The sequence below is a fragment of the Fringilla coelebs genome, assembly GCF_963513975.1.
Source record: "Fringilla coelebs genome assembly, chromosome: 12".
In the NCBI taxonomy this organism is placed as follows: domain Eukaryota; kingdom Metazoa; phylum Chordata; class Aves; order Passeriformes; family Fringillidae; genus Fringilla; species Fringilla coelebs.
Genome location: NC_140038.1, coordinates 21201812 through 21229608, shown reverse-complemented (window position 1 = coordinate 21229608; position 27797 = coordinate 21201812). Strand labels below are relative to the sequence as shown.

At 58.6% G+C, this 27797-nt stretch overlaps 2 protein-coding genes across 2 annotated transcripts in view; both read right to left on the bottom strand.

The window, feature by feature from the left end:
- Positions 1 to 10733: 10733 nt before the first annotated feature.
- Positions 10734 to 14684, bottom strand: SKOR1 (SKI family transcriptional corepressor 1; the record flags this gene model as incomplete). The annotated part of the gene is made up of 8 exons (XM_084213385.1): positions 10734 to 10831; positions 10912 to 10977; positions 11478 to 11552; positions 11635 to 11709; positions 11925 to 11996; positions 12078 to 12185; positions 12533 to 12629; positions 12705 to 14684. 8 exons carry the CDS (start codon positions 14682 to 14684, stop codon positions 10734 to 10736), a joined length of 2571 nt encoding a protein of 856 aa, XP_084069511.1.
- Positions 14685 to 23098: 8414 nt separating this feature from the next.
- MAP2K5 (mitogen-activated protein kinase kinase 5) overlaps positions 23099 to 27797 on the bottom strand; it is a 116716-nt gene continuing 112017 nt past the window's right edge. The window contains exon 22 of the mRNA XM_084213457.1: positions 23099 to 23557. Coding sequence (XP_084069583.1) covers positions 23456 to 23557 — 102 coding nt within the window. The 3' untranslated portion in view covers positions 23099 to 23455. The remainder of the gene's footprint in view (positions 23558 to 27797) is intronic.

Below are 27797 nucleotides of genomic sequence, written 5' to 3'. Positions count from 1 at the left end.
TGTGGTGTCTGAATGTATTGTATTTTAATTCATAATATAGATTTTATATGTTTACATTTATATTTACCAAAGTAATATATAATATTATTATCATATATAATAATTATATAATATTATTTTCTATACTAGATAATATTTGTATAATTATATTGATAATATTTTCATATTATAGGTATAATATATTTCTTATATAGCAACATCAGTGTAAATATATTTATAATACAATTCCTATATATTAGATAATATCTATTATATTTATAATTTTTTCTAATATTTTATATTTATATATTCATAACATATAATATTTATAGAATTACTTATATTTATACTATATAATATTTCTGTAGTATTGTATTTTAATTTTTCCTTTATTTTTGTAGTTATTTAATTTTTTAATATTTTAATGTTTTAATTGTAATCTTTTAATTTAGTTTAATGTGCTTTTATTTTAAATTATAGATGTGGGTTTTTTTTATTTTAAGTCACAGATTTATATTTTAAATATTAAAGTTTAGAAGGCTTTTTTGAGGTTTTATATTAAATTTTTGTTTAAGTTTTAGCTTATAGGTTTAAAGTTTTAGGAGGTTTTGTATTTTAGATTTTAATTTTTTTTAATATATCTTGAATTTAAGCAAAGTGCTTTAACGAAGGGCCAGACCGACAGCCAGACAAACAGCCAAGGTCTTTTCCTCTCCATGTGATCTCTCCATAATCCTCTGTTTCTCCCCTAGATCAACAGGTTCCTCTTTATTTGTCATTGTCAGCGCTGGGCACAAAGAGCCTTTTGTCCGCAGCTCTGACCCGACCCTCCGGAGCCTTTCCTGCCCTTCCCGGCCTGTGCTCCCTCTCTCCCTCTCTCACTGATGTGCTCGGCACAGCCTTGACCCCGCCAGGGCAGACGGGACACGGCAGCATCCTCGTCCCGACAGCAGCGTCCCCGTCCCGACAGCAGCATCCCCGTCCCGACAGCAGCACCAACCACCAGCCAGCGAAAAACCAACTCCTGAGCCTGTCCTGCTGCAGAGCTCCTGCCTGGACCCTGGCTGGAGTCACCAGAGCTCCCAGCACCCCTGAGCCAGGCAGGAGCTGCCTCTGCCCCTCCTCCTGATGCCTCAGGTTTGGATTTTATATTTTTCACATTCTGTGCTGCTGTAGTGGGTGGGTCTGGGCTCACATCAGGGGATGCTGAGCTCTGTGCACAGAGCAGGGAGACAAAACAATTCCTGCTCCAGCTGGGCACCAAGGACAAATGAGCCAAATCTCAGGCCAGGAGCACAAACCCCGTGGGCTGGAGAGAGAAAAACAAGCAGGGTGGGACTGCAGGGGCTGAAGCTGGGATGGGACAATGAACTGCAAGGTGCAAATGGAGCAGAGCTGATCCCAGGGAGAGACCCCGTGCCCCATGTGCATTTTGGGGCCATTTTGGTTCATCTTGGGTGCAGCCCTGGCTGGGCTCTGCTGCTGCCCCAGGTGGGTGCATGGAGGAGATCCTTTGGATAAATCCCTGCTTTATTCTGGAACTCTGCCCAGCCTCTGCTCCAGGTCAGCCCAAGGCATCACTCTTGTATTTCATGATCAGTGTGGCGCATTCCCACAGCTCCTCCAAACATCCCAGCAGGATTCCCGCCCCTGCTGAATCCATGGATGCTCCCTGGGAATGCCTCACTGAGGGACAGACACCTGGCAGCGAGGAGAAGTCATTGATTTGGCCTGAAATTCTCCCAATTCCCTGGGATTTGTCACCACCTTGCTGTCAGGCTGCCTGATTAGGAGAGGTGGGAAAAGCTTGGTGGGACCTTGTGAGGAGCATCCTGCAGCTCCCAGGGGCTGGGGAGAGCTCAGAGCCCGGAGCTGGCACTTGTTCTGCACTGTCACAGAAACCCTTTTGTTTTGCCACAAAAACAGCTCTGGAGCCAAATTCCTACCTGTCTCCTGCAGGGTGTGTCTGCCACATCACAGAGCTCCAGGTTTCGCTCCAGGTAACCCTGCCCTGGAACCTCAAGGGTGCCTTAGGGCTGCTGAGGAGAGGAACCAACTCTTTTTTGGTTATTATTTCACTTCTCTCACCAAAGATTTGCGCTGCCAAATGTTTTTCCCAGAGCCTGGGAGGGGGTGGGACTGGTTTCACTTTCCTGGGTGTTTGTGGGGCTGTGAAAGCTCAGGCTCACCGTTTGCTGCTGCTCCAGAAGAGGGAGGAGAAGGGCAGGAACTCCTTATCTGCCCCTGGAGCCCTTATCTGAGCCGGCCAGCTGGGTGAATTGGGGACAGCAGGAGGGACAGGCCGAGGGGAGGACAGACAGCATCTGCAAGGAAATAAAACTGTGAGAGAAAAGGGGGTTTCTGCACCCAAAACTACTCTTGTGGCAGCCAAAACCCCTCTTGTGCCACCCAAAATGCCCCCTGGGACACCCAAAACCTCCCCCATGATGCCCAAAATGCTCCAGAACCAAACCAGCCGTCATTCCACTTGTAACACATTTAAAAAAGAAAAAAAAAAACCAAAAACCAGGCAGAAATGTGATGACAGAATTTCCTCCAGAACCTCTGCTACATGAAAATGAACACTAAAGCTTTTAATTTAGCTGAGATTTCACTCGGAAGAGAAAGACGTACAATTTGTTCGGGATGAGTTGACAGATGGGAAAATTAAGTCCTCCCTTATTGTTCCATTTGCTGGATGCAAAAAAAAATACTTAACACTTGCAGAGGACTTGGAGGACGGGGAGAGCTCAGGAATATCAACTGTCTGGGCAAAAATCAGAGACAGCAGTGGCTGGGGCCGATCCTGGGAGCTGCCACGTGCTCCCAGCCTCTCAAAAATCAGCTTTTCCCTGAGCACTCCTCAGCCATCCCCCTGTGGGAAGGCCAAGGAACAGAGGGGTGAATTTAGCCTGAGTCCAAGAAAGCAGAATTACACAAGATCCTTTCTGTTTGATGTCTCCACCCAGTGAACTCTTTCAAAACAGTAACTTCTCTCTTTCAGTTGAATTTTTCTTTTTTTTTCCAAGTTGGAAGCCTTTAGCTAAAATATCTTTCTTTTCTCTGCTAATAAAGACAGACTGTTAGCACTGCTTTTCCCCTTCCCATTGAAGATGTCCTGCAGTTTTCTCCCATCTGGGGACCCAAAATTCTTTCAAATGATACCAAGAAATAATTGGCACCTCTTGGCCAAAATTGCTGTGGAGTGGCTGCTCCTGTGCTCACATCTGGGCTCTCCCAACCAATAAATTATGGATTAATGGCACATCCTGGAGCAGACTGGAGGCCAAATTCCCCTCTGGGAAGCGGGGTTATGATGGACCTGCTGTACCAGGGATGCTCCCATATGTCCAAGTAAAAAAATCAGCTGTAAAGTGATGGCTAGGAAAGGGGTTTAAAACAAAAAAAAAATGGGTTAAAACCAAAAAACCACCCAAGCCCCAGCAATATCCCATTGCTGCCGTGGTTTAAAGGGCTGGGTCTGGTTTGAGGGGCTCAGGACACCGTGTCCCATGGCAAACAGAGGGGTTTGGTGGTGGCAAATTGAGTTTCTTCCTCTTTATCAGCAGGCAGGCACAGCCCCTCCCTTCTGCTCTGCTCCCCTGGGGTAGAATCCACACTGCTGCTTCCAGCCTCTCCGAGGAGCTGCAGAGCCAGCCCACCCTAGAAAACCCCAGGAAAACTTGGATACGGCCACAGGTGTCCCAGGAAAACTTGGATACAGCCACAGGTGTTCCCTGCTGTGGTCCAGCTCAGCCCAAACCTGCAGGTGTTGCACAAGGGACCGTGGAATCTTCAGGCTGGAAAATCCCTCCAGGAATGGTCCAGGCACCAACCCAGGCACATCCCCAGGTGCCTGTCCTGGTTGGAAAGGACAGGTGTCTGCTGAGGAGGGCAGGAGCCTCCCCTGAAATGGAAAATGCAAACCCCCTCCCTCTGAATTATGATTTTGAAATTAAGGGGCTCTCAGGCAAAGAGATGGGAGCAGGAATAACAGTTCTTCATTAAGAAAAATTAAAAATAAAATAAAATACAAAAATTAAAAATAAAAATGCACTGCCAGAGTGAGAGCAGTCCCTGTCCCCTGTGTGTCAGGGTGGGGGCACAGCCCCATCCCATGGGGGCTCAGCCCTCCTGCAGTGCCAGCTGTGGCTCTGCTGCAGCAGGATCCTGCACAAGGGGGGAGTTTTCCTCTGCAGCTGCAGGGCTGCTGGAGATGGGCCTGCTCTCCCTCTGGGAATGCAGGGCAGGAGAAAGCTGCTCCTCTGGGAATGCAGGGGGCAAAGGCTGCCGTGCTGCTCCAGGGCAGATTGGATCCAGGTAGGAATGCAGAGCATCTCCCCATGGGATGGTGGAATTGGATCAGCCCTGCAGGGACACTCCCTGGCCATGGACAGAAGATAATTAATAATTAATGTCCCATGGACAGAAGAGATCCCAGAAAGGGGGATTGGTTGTGGAAGAGATAAAGAAAACTGCCCCATGAGCAGAGACAACTGCCCCAGCTCTGACAGACTGAGCACACACCCCCAGCCACATCCTGCATTTCCAACCCCAGGCAGTGCCACATTTCCATGGGAATGTCCCAGAAGGACAGTTGCTCCTGGGGACACGGGATTACCTCCTTCCCTTGGGATCCATCCCAGGAATCAGCAGCCTCAGAGGGAAAGTCTCACTGCAGGCACCAAGGGGCTCTCCAAGGCTCAACCCTCCTCCCCATCTCAGCTCCCTTCAGGCAAATCCCCATCTGCACTTTTAGCCTTTTCCCCTTCTTCCAACCATTTCATTGCCCAGGGAGGTTTTCTTGGAGAAAAAAACCCAAAAAACCAAAGCAATTTCAATCCAGGCTATTGTTCTCACAAAACCGAGCTGCAGCGAGCTCTCAGAACGTGGTTGTGATTTGCCACATCTGTTATTTTTACACGCTGTTTTCCTGCCAAGAGCTCCATAAAAGGTGTTCTGTAACCCCCTGGTGCCACAGAACCCAGTGTGCTGCCACAGCTGGGAGCCCACAGGAGCATTTCAGCCCGGGGTTTTCCTTTCTGAACCTCTTCAGACACGGGGATCGAGCGTGGTGTGGATCCTCCTTTCACAGCCAGACCTGATGGACAAGCTCATGGAATTCTGGAATCATCCTCCTCCATGGGCAGGGACTCCTCCCACTGTCCCAGGTGCTCCAAGCCCTGTCCAGCCTGGCCTTGGGAACATCCAGGGGCAGCCCCAGCTTCCCTGGGAATTCCATCCCAGCCCCTCCCCACCCTCCCAGGGAACAATTCCTCCCCAAAATACCACCCAAATTTCCCATTCTCCAACTTGAAGCCATTCCCTGGGTCCTATCCCTCCATCCTTCATCCCCAGTGCCTCTCCAGCTCTCCTGGAGCCCCTTCAGGCCCTGGAAGGGGCTCTGAGGTGTTCCAGAACCTTCTCTTCTCCAGGCTGGACAATGCCAGCTCTCCTGAAGAGCCCTGCAGAGGAGCCTCACCCGCCTGGGGGCAGGAATTGGGTTGTGGCAGAGCTTTGCTGTGCCAGGAGCAGATTTCCTGGGACACTCCACAGCTCTGCCACGGCTGAGACGCCGAGAGTTTGGAAATTTCCAGGCTGGCACAGCTCTGAATGCAAAGCTCCATCTCCTTCTCCCGGGTCAGAGATCCTGTGTGCAGTTTCTCATTTGGACCACGGCTCTGGAAAACTTGATTAGAGCTGTGAAAACGGAATTTTTATTGGGGAGAACGGAGCTCTTGCCAAGGTTTATTTTTTCAAGGGAGTAAGACCTAATCCTCCAAGTGGTTCCAGGGCTGTGTTAGTCTGGATGCCCTTGCAATGGTTTATGGCAACCACGCAGCCAAAGCTGGCTGGGCTGGTGGTGTTTGCTTTGGCCACGTGCTGCAGATGGTAACCAGCTCCAAATGTGCTCCTCAGCCTGGTGCACACATCACTAAAATCCATTTTCTCCCAGGTTTCTCCTTTTTTTCCCCCCCTTTCTCTTTCATTTTTGCACAATTAGCACGTTCCCAAATCCATCCTACCTGAAAACAAGGATGCCTTTAAAGCAGGCAGCAGAGTAACAACCCCAGCTTCAGACAGGATCACCAGAGACACGTCTCCTGCCAGCTTCCAAAGCCCAATTCCCACAAAATCCAGCCTAAACCCCCTGTTCAGGTAGAAATCTTCCAGGGAATAGCACACCAGCTTCCTCCAGGGAGCCCACAGAGGTTGTGGTGTGGAGTGACCCTCTGGAGGGAGCTTTCCACGCAGGCTGAGCACAGCCATAAATCCAGGAATGCTTGGGAAAGGAGCAAATTAAGACGTGCTAGACTTGGCAGGGCTCTGTGAGCACGGGGCTGGGGAGGGTGACATTAATGAGCCCCACTCCAGAGCCAGGGCAGCTCCAAAGGATTCCCAAAAAGTGCTCCTGGCCTCTTCCAAAGGGTTTTTCCTTCGGGGCAGGATTTCTGCAGCACTTCCCAGCCGTGCCAGGGGAGGGAATCCTGCCCCACTCAGCCCTGACCTGCTGGAGTGTCCAAGAGTCCTGGGGCAGGAGGGACAGGGAGCTCCTGGAGCAGCCCAGGGGGTGCCTGCAAAGGTGGGGGGACTGAGGCACCCCCCTTGGAGGACAGGAGATCTCCAAAATAACATCAAATGAGACACAAATAAGATTTTATGATTGCATCTTAAGGTGCAAGATCTCCAAAACGATCCCTGCAAAAGGAGCAGATCCCACAGTTTCATTAAGAGTCAGAGAGGAGATCAAAGGGAGGGGCTGTCAGCTTTTGAGGGGCAAAAAAAAACCCAGGAAAATGTGGTTTAAGTTTCCAGGAGAATCGCAGGGTTCGCTTTGCTGTGTGAAAATAAAAGTGGTTCTCTAAACAAGGCAGGGCTGCTCTGCTCACTCCCTTCTCACAACAGAGCAACACACCAAAAGCCGTGTTAGCACCCAAAATTCAATCCATTTAATTAAACCCACCTCTCCTCACATGTGGACACCCCTGTTTATGCACTGCTCCTTGCTGTCCCGTTCACACCCACCCCTAAAATGCTGAATTTCAACCCAAAGGACGCCAGCCAGACACATCACTGCTCAAATTAGATGAGTTTTACAAAAGAAGTGAAGATAAGGCAAGAGGAACCTCCAGCCAGGCAAGAACTAAACATCACCTTATCCTCAGCCAGACCCTGGGACAGCTGGGATTTTTCCCCAAGAAAAACCTTTTTGGATTTGCAGGCAGCCAACAGCTCCCGGGATCACTTTGGTCACACCTGACCCCTCCAGGTCCTGCTCAGATCCTGGACAATCACACCCATGGTGGGCAGGACCCTGCCAGCATCCCCGTGGGGCCCGGGATCATCCCCGAAGGGTCACAGCAGCGCTGGGCTGGGAAAAGGCCCCTGGGGCTCGCAGCTTTGCTCTGGGAGAGGAGGAGGAGGAGGATGCCGAGGACACCCGGGGAGGTGATGGAGCAGATCCTGCTGGGATGCATTCCCAGGGGAGCGCTGGGAACAGCCGGTGCAGCCTCTGAGGCACCCGGGGATGGAGGAAGGGACATCAGGGTTTATTTACCCTGGCTCTGGCAGGGCTGTGGCACAGCGACCGCGGGGTCCTCGTGGCCGGAGCGCTGATTTGGGGACTGGACAAGGGAAGGAGCAGCACAAGAGGCCGGGCTGTGTCCGGCACAGAGCTCGGCTGGCACCGGGGGCAGCGCTGTCCTTATCTGCCACCCTGGTGAGGGGACAGCGAGCTGGGAGCGGCGGGCAGTGCTGGGACATCCCCAGAGACGGGGACAGGGGCCTCGGGAGGGCGGGGGTCGCGTCCTGCCCGGGCTGGGACCCGCCTGTGCCTCCCCAGGGGCAGCAGCACAAAAGCTCCGCTCGAAGGCGGCTGCGGAGGGGAGCGCTGGGCTGAGCCGCCACCTCCTGGCGCCTTCCTGGAATCGGGGATTGGGGTGGGAATGAGCTCAGAGCCCATCCGGTGCCACCCCTGCCATGGCAGGGACACCTGCCACCATCCCAGGGTGCTCCAGCCCGGCTTGGCACGGTCAGGGATCCAGGGGCAGCCTCAGCTGCTCTGGGAATTCCATCCCAGCCCTGCCCACCCTGCCAGGGAGCAATCCCATCCTGATATCCCATCTCAAACTCATCCCCACGGGGAGCAGCAGAGGTTTGGGACACGCTCGGTGCCCAGCGGCACATTCCCATCCAATCCCATCCATTCCCAGCCCCTGCCCAAACCCGGCACTTGGCATCGCTGCTGGAGACCCTCCCGAGGGCATCCCCGGCCCCGGAATCGCTCCCGCCAGGAAAAGCCCCTGGAATTCAACCCCAGCCCCCGCGCGATGGCTCCCAGCGCTTCCCGAAGGAGGGATCCCCGCGGGGGTTTACCCGGGGGTCTCCGCTCCCGGCACCCCCGAGGCGGGCGCTGCCCCGCGCAGGAGCCCCAGCTCGGGCCGTGGGCAGCGGGAGCCGCTCGGTCCCCGGGAGCCCCCGGGGCTGGCAGCGGGGCCGGGGAGCGGCAGATGGGGCCGGGGCTGGGCCAGGCTGAGCAGCTCTCGGGTCTGCCCCGCCAGCGGCCCGAAAGAGCAGCTCCATCCGCTGCGGCCAGCAGACCTTCTGCTTCCCCCGTTCCCGATTCCTCACGCACAGGCACTCCAGGCTCCTTCCTGCTTTAATTATTTAAAAATCCTGACGCTGGCTGTTTATTTTCAGGAGCTGTTATCGCATTCAACTATTTTGAGACTAAACAACAACAACAAAAAACCAACAAAAACCATAAAAAATTTGAAGCCTTTCCCTCATTCTGCCAGTGAAGTTTAATTCACTCTAATTATTTCATATTACTTAGACTGTAATAGTTTCATAATTTCTAGTATATTAAGCACTTAATACGTTGTGTCATTTCAAGCCGCATATTAAATTCTGCAAAGCACATTTTAATGAGCACTAAGTAGTGGGGCAATATTAATACAACCTAATGGCTCATTTCTGTGCCTGTGTTGGGAGGCACCGCTGGGGCAGGTGGGCACAGCGGGGCCTGGGTGAAATTATGGGCTGGAGAGACACCCCGGGCACCTCCTCTGTGGGGTCACCCCGTGCCGCTTCTGGGGGTGGCACCAACGACCCAGAGAGGCACAAAATGCAAAGGGAAAGGTCCTGCTGCCCCTCTCCAAAACGGTCCAAATGTTTCATCCCATCCAGCGAGGGCCTCTCAGCCCAACTCAGACCTTAATTCCCCTCGCTGGGCCGCGCGTCCCCTCCGTGTCCGGCAGGGCGATCCCCCCGCACTCACCTGCCTGGGGGTGCCACCACTGCTCTGCTCAGGGGCTCCTGTCCCACTCGGGATGGCCTGTGCAGGGGGGCTGTGACCAGAGGAAGAATCTCAGAACGGCTGGGAAGAGACCTTAAAGCTCATCTCGTTCCAGCCCCTGCCACGAGCAGGGAACCTCCCGCTGCCCCGGGCTGCTCCAAGCCCCGTCCCGCCCGGCCTGGGACACCCCCCGGATGCGGCAGAGAAGCCTTGAGAAGGTTCTCCAAGACCCAGACAGACAAAACCCCAAAAACCTCATGGGGGCTCCCGCCCCAAGGGCTTTTAGCCTTCATCCCACCCGGCCGTGCCCACCTGCGTTACTGGGAGCGCCTCCTCGCCCTCAGGGGTGGGCGGGCGATGCTGCTCTGGCTCAGCGGATCCCGAGGTGGGAATTCGGGGGAGAATCGAGGAGCTGCATCTCCGGCTGCGCCCACGCGGTGGCGGCCCAGGCCGCGGAACGGCCTAATGAGCCCCGGCGCTAATTAACAGCGGCTCCTTCTCCGCCGAGCTCCCGGGGCCGGCTGGCAGCGCGGCGACCCCGCCATGGGCAGCCCCGGCGCCTCCGCTGCCACCCTCGGCCCCGATCCCCGGGATGCTCCGGGCCCGCATCCTTTCCCCCGGTCCCGCAGAGGGCCCGCGGAGCCCGCTGCATCCCCCTCCGAGCCCCGGAGCTCCCCCGGTGCCGCCTCGCCCCGGCCCGCCGCCGGTGCCGCTCCCCATCCCGACCCCACTGAGGTGCCAGGTTATTTCCGGGCTAAAAACGGCTATTCCGGGCTGCTAGGTGTGCGCGCACCTCCGCGCCCGCTCTCCGAGCTCATTAATGCGATACCTTCATGTGTGAAACGAGCATATAAATGGGCATTAATGAGCTCCGGCTGCGCGGGGAGGAGCGGGGAGCCCGGCGGGGCAGCGGGCGGCGCCCCCGGCCCGTCCCCGGCACCGGGGCGGCCCCTCCCGCCGCCTGCCCGGCCGGGGACCCCCGAGCCCCGGGCCAGCCCCACGCACCAGGCGGCTTCTTCAAGTGTGTTTTTATTAAAGAACCAAAATCACGTACAGAGGGGGCTGTCCCCAGAGCGGGCGAGCGTTGTTGTGCCTCGGGAGTCGCGGGCCGCCCGTTAAAGTGCCGTTACATCCAGAATTGACAGGGATGGGGGGAAGGAGGGGAGGGGGAGATAAATATACATCATAAATAAATAAAAATCCGACAAATACTGTACCAAGAGAATCACAGTACATTTATATCCATTGCACATAGCCACTTTTGTTTCCAGTCTGGACGAGGGTGGAAGAAGCGGACACACGGGGAGGGAGGGGGAGGCGGAGCGGGGGCCGCCCCCCGCCCTAGCGCCAGTCCGAGCAAAGCCGGGCTCCGAGTCCTCTATGTACAGGTGGCTCCTCGTGGGAATGGCTTGTGTGGGCTCTGCCCGCATGGCTTCGGCGTGGGGGCCCGGGGGGCTCACTGGGGCAGCAGCGGCGGCTTGAAGGAGCAGTTCCCGGTGCAGTGCCGCGGGGTCAGCATCTTGCAGGAGAAGTGGTGCAGCGCGTCGTGAGCCTCTGCAAGGGACCGAGCCGTCACCCCCGGAGCCCCCCGGGCGGGGAGGGCCCCCCCGAGACCTCCGAGACCCCCCCGGTACCTTTCAACTTCTGCTGGATGGCGTAGCGCGCTTTCCGCTCCTGGTCCAGCTCGTTGCACAGCGTGTCTGCCATGGGGGAGCGGCGCTGAGCGCCCCGCGGGGCTGAGCCCGCCCCGAGGGCACCCAGGACGGGGGGACGGGGGCGCAGAGCCGGGCACGGCTTTCCCGGCTCGCCAGGTCAGTCGTTTTGCGGCTCGGATTTTTAATTTAGCCCGGGTGGAAGGGATTGCGGGAGGGAAGGTTCGTTCGCTGCCGTGTGAACGATGCCTCGCAGCCGTTTGCGGGGCAGCTCGGAATCGCGAGAGGAGTTGGAGGGCAAGAAAAGGTACAGAATAAAACAAAACAAAACAAAAAAACCCAAACAAAAGCAACAACAAACACGAAAAAAACCCTCAAAACCAAAAAAACTCCGAACAAACAAAAACCAACCAACCAAACAAAAAAAAAATAAACTGAAAACCGCTCACCCAAACAAACAAAAAGCAGAAATAAATAAAATGAAAAAAAATTTAAAGGAAATAAAATAAATAAAACAAAAATAAAAGTACTAATGGGCTCGGCCTTACCTCGCACGATCTGCAGCTGCTGCACCATCTCCTCCCGGTACGCCAGCTCCCGCTTCATCTGGTCCTGGAAGTTATCTGTGGGGCCGGGGGTCAGCACCGCGCCCGGGCGGGAGCCGCTGCCCGGCCGGGGCGTGGGCAGGGGACGGGGCACCGGTACCTTTCAGGCTCTGGAAGTCCCTCTCCAGCTTTTTCCTCAGCTCCATTTGCTCCAGGACCAGTTTTTGTAACTCATCTGTTTAAAAATACACGGCGGGGTTGAGGGGAGCCCGCACTTTTCCATCTGGAGGCGGCTCAGCGCGGCGCTAATCGCATTACGTTACATTAATCACAGGAGTTAATCACTCCTGCACAAAACACAAATACCTCGAGCCGCGGGGAGAGGCCGGGGGGTGCCGCGACCCCCGCCCCGCACCCCGAGCCCCGCTCGGGGCCGCGGCCCCGCCTCACCTCGGGCCAAGTTCTCGATGTCCTTCTCCACCAGCTGCGTCCCGGTGACATCCATGGCGAGCCCTTCCTCGCCTGCGGGGGCCAGAGCGGCGTCAGCCCCGCCGGGGGGGCCCCGCGGAGGGGCCGCGCATCGCCCCGCGGAGCGGTGCTTACCTCTGTCGGTATTTACAGGGCTGGGATGAGAGACATTCCTTTGGTCCTGATAGGATTTTCTGCTCTCTAAATCCTCCGCCGCGGAGTGATTGTCTTCTTTATCTTGCTCTTAAAGTTAATAAACCGATTTTCAACCGTAAGCAATGAAAGTATGGTCCTGATATATCCTTAATTACATAATTACGGACAAAGCCCTCGTTAAAACCTTCTTAGCGGACATCCTAATCGCTTTGCCGTTGGAAAGTAGCTTGCGGGCAGGAGCTTGGCCCCGCCGGCCCATCCCCGCCGCACCGGCCGCGGCCCCGGCGGCATCCCCGGGCCCGGGGGGGGCCCGGCCCCGTTCCCCGCCCGGATCCCGTTTGTTTCGCTTCTCTCCCGAAAGCCCCCAAACGAAAGCGGCCCTTCGGCGGCCCCCCGGGGGCTGAGCCCTCGCTGCGCAGCCCGGCCCGCGTTACCCTTGGCCTCGGGGGTGCAGAGGAAGGCGGCGGGGGCTCCCAGGGAGGCTGCGGGCTTCAGCGGCTGCAGGAGCTCCCCCCTCTCGGGCGCGAACACCTACAAAAGAGCGAGTCAGGAGCGCGGCCCGGCCCCGCGGGGACCCCCGAGGGCAGATCCCCCCCGGCCCCGCACCTCGTAGGCGCCGCTGCTGCCGCTGCGCTCGGGGCTGCCGTCGGGGGCCTGGCCGCCCTCCTGCGCGCTCGCCTCGCCCGTCTTCTCCTCGGGCCCCTCGGCCCCGGCGGGCGGCGGCGGCTCCTCGGGCCCGGCCAGCAGCCGCGGCGGCGGCGGCTCCCGGCCCTCGGCGGGGGCCGCGGCGGGCACGGCGGCGGCTTCCTCCTCCTCGTCCTCCGGGAAGCGGTTGGACTCCACGTCCACCTCGGGCTCCTCGGCCGTGTCGCCGCCGGGGGACAGCGAGCGGTAGCTGGAGCTGCCTTCGCTGAGGAAGTCCGGCGAGAGGTAGCCGGGGCCGCGGGGGCCCGCGCCGCCGAACGCCTCGCGGGTGCCGTAGAGCTTGGCGATGCTCTCGGCGTCCTTCACCACCGGGCGGAAGGCGGACAGGTAGCTGCCCTTCCTGGGCAGCGGCAGCGGGGCGAGCAGCGCCTCGTCCCCGGAGCGCTCCTCCTCGCCCGCCGCCCGCGACAGGGCGCTGGGGCAGCGCTCGCCCTCGGCGCCCGCGCCCTCCTGGGGGGTGGCGCTGCTCCGGCCGCTGCCCGAGGGCTCCGAGCCCTCCAGCTCCCCGTGCCGCCCCGCCAGCCCCGCCGGCTCGGCCGCCGCCGCCGCCGCCGCCGCCGCCGCCGCCACCACCACGGCGGTGGCGGCCGCCTTGGCCGGGCTCTGCGCGGGGTAGGGCGGCACGGGCAGGCTGCCGGCGGCCGGCCAGAACACGGGGAACGAGGGGTACACGCCGGTGTCCTTGGCGGCGCCGGGCTGGTGCGGCGGCTGGGCCGGCTGGTGCGGGTGGGGGTGCGGGGGTCCCCAGAACATGCCGGGGGGCAGCGCGCCGCCCTTGCCCGCCTCGCCGCCCCCCGCGCCGCCCAGCGCCTCCTCCTGCTTCTTGGGGCACAGTCCGAACGCGGCGGCGGGGAAGCCGTAGGGGTGCGGGAAGAGCGGCGGCGGCAGCTTCTGCAGCATCCCGAAGCCCTTGCTGGGCACCGGGATCACCGGGTAGCTGCGCACCGCGCCCGCCCCGCCGTGCGCGCCCGCGGCCCCGCCGTGCGCCGCCGCCGCCAGCCCCAGCGCGCCGCGCTCGCCCGCCGCCTCCTGCCCGCTGCACCGGAGGCTCTTGTGCGCCGGGGCCAGCTCGGGGCCGGCGGGCGGCGGCGGGTGCAGGGCGGCCTTGGCGGCGGGGGAGCCGGCCCCGGGCCCGCCGGCGGCCGCCCCTTGCAGGGAGAAGGTCCGCTTGCGGGTGCCGCCGTTGAACATGGCCTTGACATCCTCCCAGGCGTGCGACAGCTCCTCCGTGGCCGTCTTGTCGCTGAGCTTGAGGTGGCGGCGCCAGGAGTTGAAGTTGGCGGCGTCGGGCTGGGTGTACTTGGAGTCCGGGGTGCGGTGGGAGTGGAAGATGAACTTGTTGGGCGAGAAGTACATGCTGCAGTAGCTGCACTTGATGCACTTGGCGCGGGAGCTGTTGTAGCGCGCCGGGATGAAGCTGCCCCGGGAGCCCCAGGCGCACTCGTGCACCACGTCGAAGGCGAAGTTCTCGGGCAGCTTGGGCGGCTTGTGCTCGCCCAGGAAGGACTTGCAGAGCCGCTCCGCCTCCCTCTTGGTGATCATGCCGCAGCGGCGGGAGGAGATGGGCATGGCCCCGGCCCGCCGCAGGATCTCCAGCTGCACCGGCGTGCACTGCACGCAGGTGATGCCCAGGGCCACGCGCCGGTTGTGGATCTCATTGTAGCTGTAGTTCTTGAGCAGCGTGTTGGAGATCTGCGCCAGGCACAGCCGCTCCTGCCCGTCGATGACCAGGGACACGATGGGCACGCCGTACAGGGAGGTCTCACCCACTTGGTTGGGCTTGAGGGTATTGGAGCCCTGGTACGGCTGCAGCTCTTGCTTTGAATTTGGGGAGGAGCTTGCATCTCTCCCATTTCCCATCTGACTGGCGATCGCCTCCATTCCCCCCCAAAACGCCCCTGCAAAACGAAATCGGGGAAAGGCGCAGGTTAGAGGCGCACCCGGGGCCCCGCCGCCGCTCCCGGCCCGCCGCTCCCGGGGCCCCGCGCTCCGCGGCCCGCCCGATCCCCGCTGCTCGGCCCAGCCGCTCCTCGCTCGGCACTGCCGGCCCCGACCCGGAGCCCCTCGGGCGCTGCCGCAGGACCCTCCCCGACCGGCGGGGTCCGGCGAGGCCGGTGCGCATCCCCCGCGCCGCGGCCGCCGGTAGCGAGCGCCGCCGCATCCGCCCGCCGGGCGCGGCCCCGCGGCTGAGCGGCCCCGGGAGCCCGGGGCAAGGGCACCCCGGGGGGGTCACCACCTCCGCTTCCTCCCTCGCCGAGTCCCCGGGAGATGCCGCGTCCCTTCTCTTTGTGCCGGCTCGCCGGGCCGTGCCGTGCCGGTTTGCGGCGGGCTCCGGGAGGGCTCCAACGAAACGCGCCGGAGGATGCGGCTGGCGCGTCCCGGGGGCCCGAGCCCCGGGCCGGAGCGGGCGGGCCCAAACTTGGCGCTCGGTGCCCGCGGGCGGAGCGCGGCGGCGGGCGCGGCGGCCCGGAGCCCCTTTGTCGTGTCCCCGGCAGGCGATTAGGCGCGGGCGGATTAGGGGCCGGGGCGGGCAGCGCCCGCTGCACGTAGCAGAAGGGCAGCAGCGAGCCAGGCAAATTGGCTTAGCGGGGAGGGCTCCCGGTGCTTAAGCCGCTTCCGTGGTAATTACACAAAATAACGGGGAGCGAGTCCCGAAAACGCGCCCCGCTTTGCGCCCCCCCCATCCCGGTGCCCACCCCTCCATCCGCCGCCCGCTCGCACTCACCGCGCCGCGGAGCCCGGCTGGACGTGCAGGCTCTGCTCGGGACTAGGGGCCGCAGCCCGGAGCCGGGGCCGCCATCGGCCGGGGGGGCCCGTCCGCAGCGAGCCCGTTCCCGGGGCAGCCGGAGCTGCGGGGCGCGGGGCGGGCGGGCAGCGGGCGCGCCCTTCACCGACGCCTCGGGGCCGCCGCCCGCCCCGCTGCCGCCGCGTCCGCCCGGGCGAGATGCAACAAGAGCGAGTGACCAGCCGCGCCACCGAGGGAGGATCCGGATCCGTACTTGGAGACGCTGCACATTGATCCGGTGACAGCTAAAATAACGGGAAGACACACCCACTTAGCACCAGCATATTTACATTAACGGCCTCCGGGACCCCGCCGCCGTCAATCACCGATGCGCTCCAGTCAATCACGGCGCGGCTTTAAGGCACGGCGGAACGGGGAGGGAGCGGGAGGGGGGGGGGAGGGCGTGGGGGGCCGCCACCGAGCGGGGACCCGCCCGGGCAGCCCGAGGTAAGAGCGGGGATCAGCCCCGCGCCGCACCTGCGTGGGGCTCCGCGCCCCCGTGTCCCCCCCCGCGCCCGCCTCCCGCGGTGCCGCCATCCCGGGGGGAGCGATGCTCGTTGAAAGTTTGCGCGGGGAGCGGGCGGTAACGAAAAGAGGAGCCCGGGGAGAGCGGCGGAGGGACCCCATCGAAATCGGGGATGCGCTGCTACCGCGCATCCCTCTCGCAGCCGGGATGGCCGCTCCGGTGCGGGGCGCGCGTGCGGGAGCGGTACCGGAGCCGAGGGGGGGACATCGGGCGGCAACGAAATCGCCGGGGGGAGGGGGCAGAGAGGGGCGAGCTCGTGTTTTTCGTTCCCCAATGGGGCTCACGCCACACCGGCAGTATCGGCCGACAGGACCGGCGGAGCGGTTTAGGGGACCCGGCGCTCCGGTGTCCGCCGGCCGTGCCGGCTTGGCGGGGGCCTCTCGCCGCATCCCTGCCCGGGTTGGGTTCCCGCATGCGGCGCTCGTCACGGCCACGTTAATTAAACTGTAATTAATCATCGCGTCCGGCCGCGATCGGCGCAATTACAGCGATCAAACAGAAGTTAATAACGGCGCGGATCGCCCCCAGCTATCACTTTTGTGTGTGCCCCCGCGCCTTCCTTCCCCGCCATCACCGGCGGCACCGGGAGGATGCGGCGGAGCCGCCGCGGAGCGAAAGGCGAGTGCGGAGCCGCGTTCCTCCTCCGCGGCCGAGCCGAGCTCCGGCCGCGCTCCCACGCGGGACAGCGGCCGCGGCTCCCCCCGGGACGCCCCGTCGGGGAGGACGCGGACCGGGCGCTGCCGGCCGGGCCTTGCGGCGCGGCCTTCCCGCAATGATCGCAACCCGAGCCGGTAATTATTCCTCGCCTTTTAATTATTTATCCTCCCCAGCCCCCCCCCTCCTCCAGCCATACGGAGGCAGGAGCGCGGTGAGACGCTCCCGCGCTGGTCGAGCCCCGCCGCCCCGCTCGGCGCCGCGTTTCGGGTGATCCCGCCGCGCTCGACACCCGCGGGAGCCACGCCGGGCTGCGAGGCACCGGGAGCGGGCGGCGGCGCGGACCGAGCCGGTATCCCTGGGGCCGGGTCCGCTCCGGTGGTGCCGGGAGGAGGAGGGGGGGGCTCCGGGAGGACACGGCTCTGCCCCGGTTCCCTCCGCCGTGCCCTTGCCCGGGCCGTGCCTCCGCCCGGTGCCCGCGGAGCTCGGTCGGAGCCCGGAGCGGCGGAGGCGGCCCCCGGCTCGCCCCGACGGCGGCGCGGAGCCCCGGGGAGGGGAGCGGCCCCGGGCCCGACCCCGGCCCCGCCGCCCCGGCCGCGCTCCCCGCTCCTCGCAATCGCCGTATCTTTTAACAGTTGAATTGACTGCAGTTTTTGTCAGTTAATTAGGTTTAATTTACATAATTAGTACAGTATAAAGAGTATTGGGGATAATCAGGAGGTACGTCTCGCTTACTGTGTAAACACGGATTCGGAATTAAAAATCAGATGTAATTAAGGCGTGTGCGCGCGGCTTTTAATTGTAATGAATTTCTAATTAACGCTCAACGATCGCCGCACGCGAGAGCCGGGACGTTTGCGGGCTCCGCCGCCCCCCAAACCGGGGACCCCCCCCGGGGACACCCCCGGGGCCGGGGGGCGCGGAGGGGCCGCGGCCGGCGGGGAGGGCGCAGCGCCCCGACGGGACCCCCCATCCTTCCCCGTTCCCCGGGCCGGTGCCGCTGGCAGACGAAGCCGCTGGATAATTTAGGTTAAAACTTAGGGAGCCGTGTCACGGGTGTATAAATAAATAATCACGCGTGGCGGGCGCGGAAGGCCCCGCGCTCCTGGAGGGCTGAGCCGAGATTGCCACATAAATCACGGCGGTCTAATTCAGTGGAAGTTTAATAAACGCCTCCTATTGGAAATGAATGTTCCCCATTTAACAGTTGTATCAGCACCATATAAAACCATGACCCCAATAAATTTAATTTTAGAGGCCGATCAATCCGGGCTTCTCTCCATCGATCCGCGGCGGCTCTGCACCTCCGCAGCCTCTTCCGCGGCCCTTCCCGCCGAGGCGGGGGAAGGAGCGTTTCGATTAGACTCTTTATTAGCAAAAGATTGCTCCGAGAGGCCTGAAAATTAAACGGTGACATTTTAATTACTGGACATTGACAAAGGGAGCGGGCGGCGGCTCTCTGCAGGCCGGGCACACTCCGCCTGACCCGGCTGCTGAGCCCCCGCGGGCCGGGGGGAGCAGCGGGAGCCGTGCGGGGCTCCGGGGAGCCGGGGGCTTCCTCTGGGTGCGCCCCGGGATCCCCTCCCAGGGCTGGGCACACCTGACCCCCACCCCGCTGCACCTTCTCTGCGCATCCCGGCTCTCCCAGCGCGCATCCCCAGTCTGTGCACCCCCTTTTTCTATGCCCCCCATCATTCCCCCCATGACACCCCACACACCCTCCATCCTCGCAACACAGCCCACGGCTCTCCCCGGCGTGCCCCAGGCCCAACCCCGCAGCTGCTGTCCCCTTGTCCCCCTCCCCTCACCTCTGTGGCCCCCCAAGCCCTCCCTGCTCCTCGGAACCTCCCCGGGTTTCCTGGGCCGGAGCGGCTGCGGAGGAGCGCGGGATCGATAGGCACGGGATAGGCGCGGCTTTATTGATCGGGTGGAGCCGAGCACGGGGCAGGGATGGAGCGGGACGAGGGGAGGGCAGCGCTTCAGTCCCGGCCGTGCCGCGCCGTGCCGTGCCCGCTCCGGTTGGAGCCGCACTCACCTGCGCGGGGCTGGCGGCTCTGCTCGGCTGCGGGGAAGTTTTCCTCCTCCTGCTGCCCATAAAAGCCCCAGACATCCATTGCCATTAAACACCTCCCGGGCTCTCCGGCTCTGACAAACCTTGAACTTGCGCCGCGGGCCCGGCGCCGGGAGCAGCCGCAGCGGGGAAGGCTCAATCCATAAATCCTGTCCTGGGCGCGCAGGGTGCTTTATGGACAGAGCCTCTGCTGAAGGTAACGCAGCCCCGGGTCAGCGCAGCTCCTGCAGCTCCGGCTGCCGCTTCCCGACGGGAAAGGCGCAGGATCACAGGCTCGCTGTGGCTGCTTTGAGTTAGGAGAGACCTTAAAGCTCCTCTCGTTCCAACCCCACCTCCATGGGCAGGGACACCTTCCTCTAGAGCAGCTTGCACAACCTTTTTTTTTTTTTATTCGGTGTGACCAAATACTGCAATAGGAGATTTTTAAATTTCTCTTTTCCCCCCGTTAGGTTTTCCCAGTCCAGGCTGGCCAGTGCTGGTGAGCTGGGGGAGCAGGAGGAGGCCAAAAAGTTTAGAGGACAGCCCCCAAATTCTGGGTGCCTGTGAGGCCCCCCGGGAATGCTGAAGATGAGTTATCCCAGACCGCCGGTTACAGCTCAGGACCTCACCATCGTTCAGTGGGCTCCAGCTCCTCCCCTGGAGAGCCCCTGTGCCCCCAGGCCTGGCTGTCCCCACGGGGACATCGCGCCCACCCAGCTGCAGCATTTGGAGCTGGGACTACTCCCTGCCTGGCTCCCCGGGCAGACGCACCATAAATGCCCTGCCCTGGGTGCTGAGGGGGCACAGCTGGATCCTCTGAGGCTCTCGGGTGACTGGGGGCACCTGGGATGTGTTTGTGCCCTGATGGGCCGGCCCGTGGCAGCTGGCAAGGCCGGCTCCCCGGGGGCGTCCCCGGCTTTCTCTGTGTTTATCTCTGCGGTGTCACATCCCAACGGGAGAGGGACGAAGAGCACGGAGATGTGTCCGAGGAGCTGAGCAGCCCGGGGCCCTGGAGCATCCTGGAGACGGGATTGGCCGCTCCTGTTCGCTGCCCGAAGGGGCTCTGTGTGTGTGCCCTGCCCCCGGGCAGAGCGGAGCCGCGACCCGGGACGGTCCCTGCCCCTCCTGCCCCTGCCCAGCCCAGCTGCAGCTCCAGGGGGTTCCCGAGCAGCTCCCAGATTGTCCTGCCCGGATTGTCCTGTCCGGGAGGATTGTCCTGGTGGCTCCCGGACTGTCCTGCCCGGGGCAGCGCTGGGCACGGGGCACAGCGGGGGCCGCAGAGCCGGGCGAGGCCAGTGCCCGCTCCTCGCCCCCTCTGTCACCGCCGAGCCGCTTCTCCCGCAGCTCTCGCTCTCCACCAGTGGATTTGGCTCCCTGCAGGAGTTTTTATTTCCCCAGCAAAACCCCAAATTCCCAGGTTTTGCCCGCACACTCCCGCCGTCCATCCCTTTCCCACGGATGCCTCCAGGTGAACTTTCCCTGCCGGACCGGGAGGCCGGGAAGCACGCACGCCACTCCCAGCTCCAACCCTCCCGCTGGCTTTTCCTCTCGGGTATCCAGGGATCAAATGAAGCTCCCGAGAGCTGTTCCCGGCGATGGCTCAGTTATTAACGCCACCACACTGCCGGCGTGGAGCCGAGGGACAGCGACAGGTAAAGGACGCCTGGCAGCCCCGCCTCCCCTCCCGGCTGTTCAGGCAGCTCTTCGGAAAACAAAGACGGGCGCTTTGCCTTTGGAATGCTGACAGCGGGCTGGATTTGGCCACGGGATACGAGAAACAAAATATTTTCTAATTCTGTGCCGATTTAAAGGCGATCTTCCAGGGGCTCTTCTCACGGGAGCTTTGTCGGGCAGTGGGAAAGGGAGATGTGGAAAATATTGGAAGTTTTAGCACAGATGGGACATACTCAGTTTTTCCCACATCTACACTCCCGTGGGAATCATCATCCCTGAGGTTATAGGAGGGGAGACAGAGAGGTGTGGGGCTGCTGGCAGAGCCCTAAATGAGCTGCTGGGGTGAGCAGTGGGACTGGGGGGTCACTCTGCATCTGTGGGATCCTCTGCTGAATTAATTGCACACCCCTGATGCCATCCTCTGAGCAGGACTCAGCTGCTTTTCCTGCAACCTTTCCAGCCAAGAAATGCCACAATTCAAACCCTAAAAAATTGCAGCAGGGCAGAGGAGAAAGGGCAAAACCATCCTTGGGCAGGGCCAGGTCTGGGTCAGCTCCTGCCTGCGGGGAGAGCAGCACTGCTGAGCCCTTCCCAGCACCCAGCCCTTCCAGGAAAACCTCCCTGGAGCTTCATTCCCATCATTCCCATTTTGGGAACAGGGTGACATGTTTCGTGTCCTGGCCACCTCCAAGTCACGTTTGAGTGCCCTGAGGCAGGATTTGCTCAGCCCCAAAGCAGCCCGGCGGTGCTGCGTGCTTGGGGGTCCCTTGGGGCAGGTTTGGGGGTTCCTGCACTGCTGGGGTGCCCCACGCCAGGCTCACCTGCATCCCACAGGGCACAGACATGGACTGGGATGTTCTTGCTGCCGGGAGAGGAGCCTGGGCCGGGTTCACAATGTGGGCGAGCTCAATCCTGGCCGAATTTCCAGCATTCCCCCTCCCCCTCAGCTGTGCCCCTCGATGCTGATGGGTGGTGGCAGGAATTGGGGTCCACGTGGGGACAAACCAGCCCCAGGCCCCCTATCCAGGCAGGAGAGGGAGCTTTGGGAAGGTCTCAGCTGGGAAGGCCAGCAAGGCTGAGAGGAGCTGCTCACTCCCAAACTTCCCTCCTCTGTTCTCACATCCAGCCCCACTCCCTAGATTCTGCTGGGAAGGGGCAGATGAGCAGGTCCCTGGCTGCACTGAATCCCAGGATTTGGGAGAGGAAAGGGATGGAGCCCAAATTCCCCCGGACTCATCCCACTGATGACCCACGTGAATTGTAATTCTCTCCCTGCTTTAACCAAGAGGTTTTTTCCCAGCTCCATCCCACACGGATTTTCAGGGCGAGTCCTCCCCTCCCAACCTCCCTGGCAGGAAAAGCAGCAGGAAAAACCCTGGGATTGCTGAGTTTTAAACCAAAGCCGAGAGAGAGAGGGAGAGAGAGCCCTTTTATCCAGGGAAAGCCGCTGGAACTGTTAGGGATAAATAAATGGCAGCGCTGCCGCTGCCCTGCCTGGCTCACAGGGAGGGAATTTGTCTCACTTTAGCAAAAGGACCTGGAGGAACGGGGGCTGCTGCCTCATTCATTGCCTGTTATCTGCCAGCGAGGTTGTGACATCAGAGCAATTAAGACAAACTTTAGTCTGTAAGTTCATGCCTGCAACCTCTACACTTCAAAAGAAGACAAACGATCCCTCCAAGGAAGGAAAGCAAAGTCTTTTCCAGGCTGCTTCCAGAATAACATTTAGGATTTGCAGTGGTTTGGGAGGAATAATTCACTGGATTGTGGGGGGGTTGAAGCTGCTGGTAGAAAATAAACCACCTGAGTCTTTTTTTATTTTTTAGCAAAAGTTTATTTCTAATGCAAAGACAAGCAAACAAACCCCAACCTCCTCCCACCCAACTCACTCACCCCAAACCTGCCTCTCACATCCATGGTTTATTTTTTTTTTTCCTTTTAATAAGCATTTTTACACCAGGACTGATTCAACCTGTGTTGGTCTGTTGTGGAAACGTCCCCAGGAACTGCAAGAGCCAGGAACACCCAGCAGAGGAGACATTGCAGCCATTCCTTTCTCCTGGAACACCAGACCTGGAGCCTGTGCTTGACCTGGCTGAACCCAGCTGTGCCAGGGCCTCCCCACCCTCCCAGGGAAGGATTATTCCCATATCCCATCCATCCCTGCCCTCTGGCAGTGGGAGCCATTCCCTGTGTCCTGTCCCTCCGTCCCTTGTCCCCAGTCTCTCTCCGGCTCTCCTGGAGCCCCTTCAGGCCCTGGAAGGGCTCTGAGGATTCCTGGATCGTTCCCTTCTCCAGGGGAACGTTCCCAGCTCTCCCAGCCTGGCTCCAGAGCAGAGTCCTGTTCTCTTTCACCTCCCCTTTTCCACCTCAGCAAACCCTCTCTGCTTCAGGGATCAGCCTGCAGAGCCTGACCACAGCTGCTCCTCATGTCCCAGCAGCTGGCACTGGGAGCAGACAGGGCATTCCCAGCCACTCACTGGTGTGATGCTGACCCTCCTGGCACCCCTCACCTCCTCACAGGGTGGGCAAGCCCAGGTATTTCTCTTTTTTTGTCTGTTTGCTTTTGTTTTACCTTAAACCCAGTATTTAGTGGCTGCCTGCACTCAGAGACAGCCACCAACTCGTCAGGAAATCCTCTGGACACTTGGATAGGAGCAACAATTAAAAAATACTCTGGAGTCAGGAAACAGAACATTCAGTAACCCAAAAATAGAGATATAAAATACTTGCTTTAAGGCTGTGTACAGTATAACTGAAGATAAACCTGGAGATTGCTCAGCAACAAAAGAAACAATTAAGAAAATTCCTTAATGTGGCGGTGAGGAAAAGGCAGCCAACAAACACCCTGATTTTGTTGATGCTTCTAGGAAATAGTTGGAGTAAAATACTGGATCTGGATAAACTGAGAGTCCAAAGGTGGAGATCCTGGTGTGGGAAGAGCCCCTGGGGGGCTGCAGAGCTCACTGGGGTCCCTGGGCTCGCCGCTCCTCCAGCATCCTGCACACCCACATGGACACCACCTCGGCGTTGCCGTCGTTGTACTGCACCACGAAGGGGTGGCCCTGCAAGGGGACAGCCAGGGTCAGCCAGGACAGACACACACAGCCCTTCTGCAGCACAAACCCCCCTGCAGCAGCCACAGCAGGGCCATAAGGCACTGACTCAGAGCAGTGGGTCCGTTCTGAGCAGGGCGGGCAGCCCAGCCTCCTTGGAAATGCTCTTTTTGTTTTTGTTGATATTCCATTTGCTTGTTGTGTTCTGAGCCAGCCCCTTTCCAGGACAGCTGAGCAGCTGCTGAATGGTGTTTGGGTGAAATGCTATCCCAAAAAAACCCTGTTAATCTGCTCCTCTGCTTGTAAATGTGTGTCATGTCCTAAAATTCCTCTCTTTAACAACTCCCCGCGCACCCTTCACGCGCCCTGACCTTCCAGAGCCTAAAGGGAGAGCAGGAGAGGGACTCTGCACAAGGCAGGGAGTGACAGGATGAGGTGTCCTGCCCAGCACTGGGGTGGGTTTGGGTGGAAAAGTGCAGGAATAAGATAAATGCTTTTATCTCCAACACAGCCTGGAAGCAGCTGTTTCACCTCTTCAACAGAACAGCCAAGGACACCAGAGAGAAGCAGCAGAGAACAACCAGGAGGCACAGACAGGGCAGAGCAGATGCTCCAGGGCAATCAAATCCAAATATTCCAGCCAGTCCCTTCCCCTTTAGGATGGAGAGACCCTGCAGGCAAAGCCCCCTCACCCCCAGGGTGTCCCTGCATTTAGGCTGGGCTTAAATATTCCCGCAGGGATTTAGTGCAAGGGAACACTGAGAAAAGGTAAATGTGTGGAAACTTGAAATGCATTTTCTGTTGCAGGGACCGGTTCCAACTCTGGTGAGGTTTCCCTGCCCGCTGTGGCATGCACAGCTTTATTTTTGGGGACACACGATCCCATCCCTGTGTATCTCAGACTTCCTCAGACTCCTATGCACGTTCACAACTACACAATAACCACCCCCTTCCCAATTTTTAAATACTGAGCCTTAGAAACGCCTGGAAATAGCACAGCCAGAGGGAAACAGGTTGAAAATCCAGCACCAAACTGGTTTTTCTTATTGTGCAATAACCACCTCCTTCCCAATCTTTCAATGCTCAGCCTTAAAAGTACCTAGAACTCAGGACAGCCAGAGGGAAACAGGTTTTTAAACACTCAGCCTTAAAAAATACCTGGAACTCAGCACAGCCAGCAGGAGAGAGGTTAAAAATCCAGCACCCAATGGTTTTTCTTACTGGCCTGGTACTGGTGTGCTGTGCCCTGGCTCAGTGGGATGCACTGGGAATCCTGCAGGGAGTGGGAAGTGGCTGCTGCAGAGCCTGGAGCTGGAAAGGTCAGGCAGGACAGGGCCAGGGCTGGCCCCCAGTGAGTGTCAGGCAGCCTAATTTTGTGTGTCAACCCCGAAAATGAGATAAACAATGACAAACCAGGCTTTTTAAATGAACTTGTCTCTTCTGGTTCTCTTGATAAAGGGTACATTTCTCGACTTGCAGTGTCCCACCAGACAGGTTTAACTCTTTCACAGGGGAGCTCCTGGCAGAGGGGGAGGTGAAGGATTTAAATACCTGACAGGAAATTAAAAGGGCAGTGCCCCCCTGCACACAGAGCCCTGGTAATTCCAACTCAGTGCTCACCAACCATCAATCATTTAGCCCAGTCAATTAAATCCCCATTATTCAAGAGTAAAAGTTCCATCATTTTATCTACCCCTAAAATTCAGCCATTTGCTTTCATGGCCTTCTCCTCTGGCCTAGAAAAAAAATTTAGTTTCTGCTAATAACCCACCTCTGAGCTTATTGCCACAGAGCTTGCATGGCATCCTGGGCAGGGCTGCAGGTCCGTGGGCCTTTTCCAGCTCCAAGTGCCCACCTGGAGAGTGCAGCTCTGCTCCAGGTGGATGAAATTCCCTCTGGGATACAAAAGCATCACCCACAGCCCCAAATCCCTTCGGCTCTTCAGTCTAAAGCACAGGTAACAACTTCCATTGTCCCTCACACACGAATCCAGGGAGGAGCAGAGCTTCAGGAGAGCCTCTCCCACAAACAGGACCCTCTGGCCATAAAATGTTTGTGTTTGGAGAGCACCAGGGAGGCTCAGACCAATGCCAAAGGACAGGCAGACCACAAACAATGCCCCTCATGCAATGCCTGGGATTTCAGGCACAAAAGGTGTCAGTGTTTACGTCAGACTGCTCTAAAGGTCCACAGAACAGGCAGCTACCAGCCTGGAATGGTGACAAAGCAGTGTGAAATGCCAGTCAGACACAGATTTCCTTGGAAATCACCAAAAATGAGAGACTTTCCTCCCCAGGGTGGTGCTCCCTGGGGCACAGAACACGGCAGGAACCTGAATCCCAAATGGTGGGAGAACACGAGATCTAACCCACTCCAGCACCTCCTTATATTTTTTTCCCCTGGCACAGTGAGAGGCTGATTGGGGAGGGCAGCCAATTAAAAATGATAATTCCTCATGCCTATGCAAGGAAGGTTGGGAAATGAGTGGCACTGCACCGGTTGCAGTGGTGCCACCCTTTTAACATTTATTTTTCCAGGAACCCTCCCAGCCTGAAATCCATTTATCACCAAGCAGCACAGACAAGCCATGCCTTCCGTTTGAAAAATTCTGAATTCAACACCACAAAAAAACCACAATAAAAAAGATCCCAACTGTTGCAGCCACAGCCTATCAAGACAATGGCCGTGCCCTCAGACAGCATTTCAAATACAGTTTATTAGTGTGTGATATGAAAAGGGTATTTTTATTGCATGATATAATGCAATGGGACCTTGGGCGCTCTGCAGAAGGACCTTGCACTCAGAAGTGTAATGAACCCATAGTCCAAAAAACATTATACTGTACATTAACCTATCATTAATGGCACATTAGGGCTGGGGGCATTGCACGCTCGCTGGGCAGGGCTCCATCAGGACAGTGTGCAGGAAACCACAGCCTTCCCAGGCTTAAAACAAATAGAGAAAATAAATATTACTGCTGGCTGCAGGCTGCTCTGAGGGAAGCTCACTCGCTGCTTAACTTGCAGCTTTTTAAAGGGGGGGTGAGGAAGATGCAGCAGTTTATTGGGTGGTGTTGGCATGCCCCGAATGCATCAGATGCAGCTTTTCCTGCCCAAAACACAGCTCCTGATAAGAACAGAGGGCAGGCTGCAAGCCTGCTCCCCTTCCCTGCCATTCCCTAATTCCTCCCTGGCAGCAGGAGGTGGGAATGGAAAGAGCACCCTCTGACCCAGCTCTCTGTTGGACACCTGGGAGCTGTTTTGCTCCTGCACCTGTTTCACCTCAGCAGAATTCCAGCCCCTCAGCAGAATTCCAGCCCTGCCAGCACCAACTCCAGTGAAACATGAGCAAACCATCAAATCCCTGCTGCTCCCAGAGCAGGTGGGATGTTCCAGGCCTTCCGCCACTCCCGGTGCTCTGTTCAATGTTAAATCAGGAAAGCCTGGCTGGCAGCTCATCCCTCCAACGCCAAAAAATTCCAACCTGGCTGTCCAACAGCACATCCCAGTTGGTTCTCCCATTGCTCCTGAGGTGCCTGTGCTGTGCACAGCTCATGCATGAACTCAGGGCATGGATCTGAGGGGAAATCCTGTCCATCCTCACGTTTAATGGGAGACAAGTCCCACCTCCAACAGGACAAACACAAAGCTCAGCTCTGGAGCTGCACCAGCTTCCCAGGACTCCTGGAAACACCAAATGCTGAGGAACCCAAAGAGCTTCCCAGAATTCCTGGAAACACAAAGTGCTGAGTAACCCAAACCACCCTGAACTGCCCGGGTCCCCCTGCAGTGCCCTCAGCACGTGTCAGGATTTCATCACTCCAGCCCTGCCTCCAGTGCTGGAGGATTTTCCATCTCGAGCTGCTGCCTCCAAGGACAAGCCACACTAAAAGCTGTTCTAATTATCTGTGCCAGCTATCCACAGTATCCAACTGCGGCTCCCACAGCCAGGAATAGCAGCGAGGAATCCTCAGGCCAATTCTCTCACTGCAGACTCCCAAAACATGGTTAACTCACAGGCACAGGAGGTGGCAGGGCATCCTCAGGGGATGCTCCACGCAGCTTCTGAGGCCTGAGTGGGGTAAGAACTCTGAAGGCTGAGCACACCTGAATCCACAGAGACACAGAAATACCCACGGGGGAAAGGGCCCTGCAGGACACTACTCAAGTGGGATCCAGCTGCTCCATCTCTTGTTTTCCTTTTGAAATTTTGGGATTTTTTAAAAACCCTTTTAAGGGAAGTGTGAGCA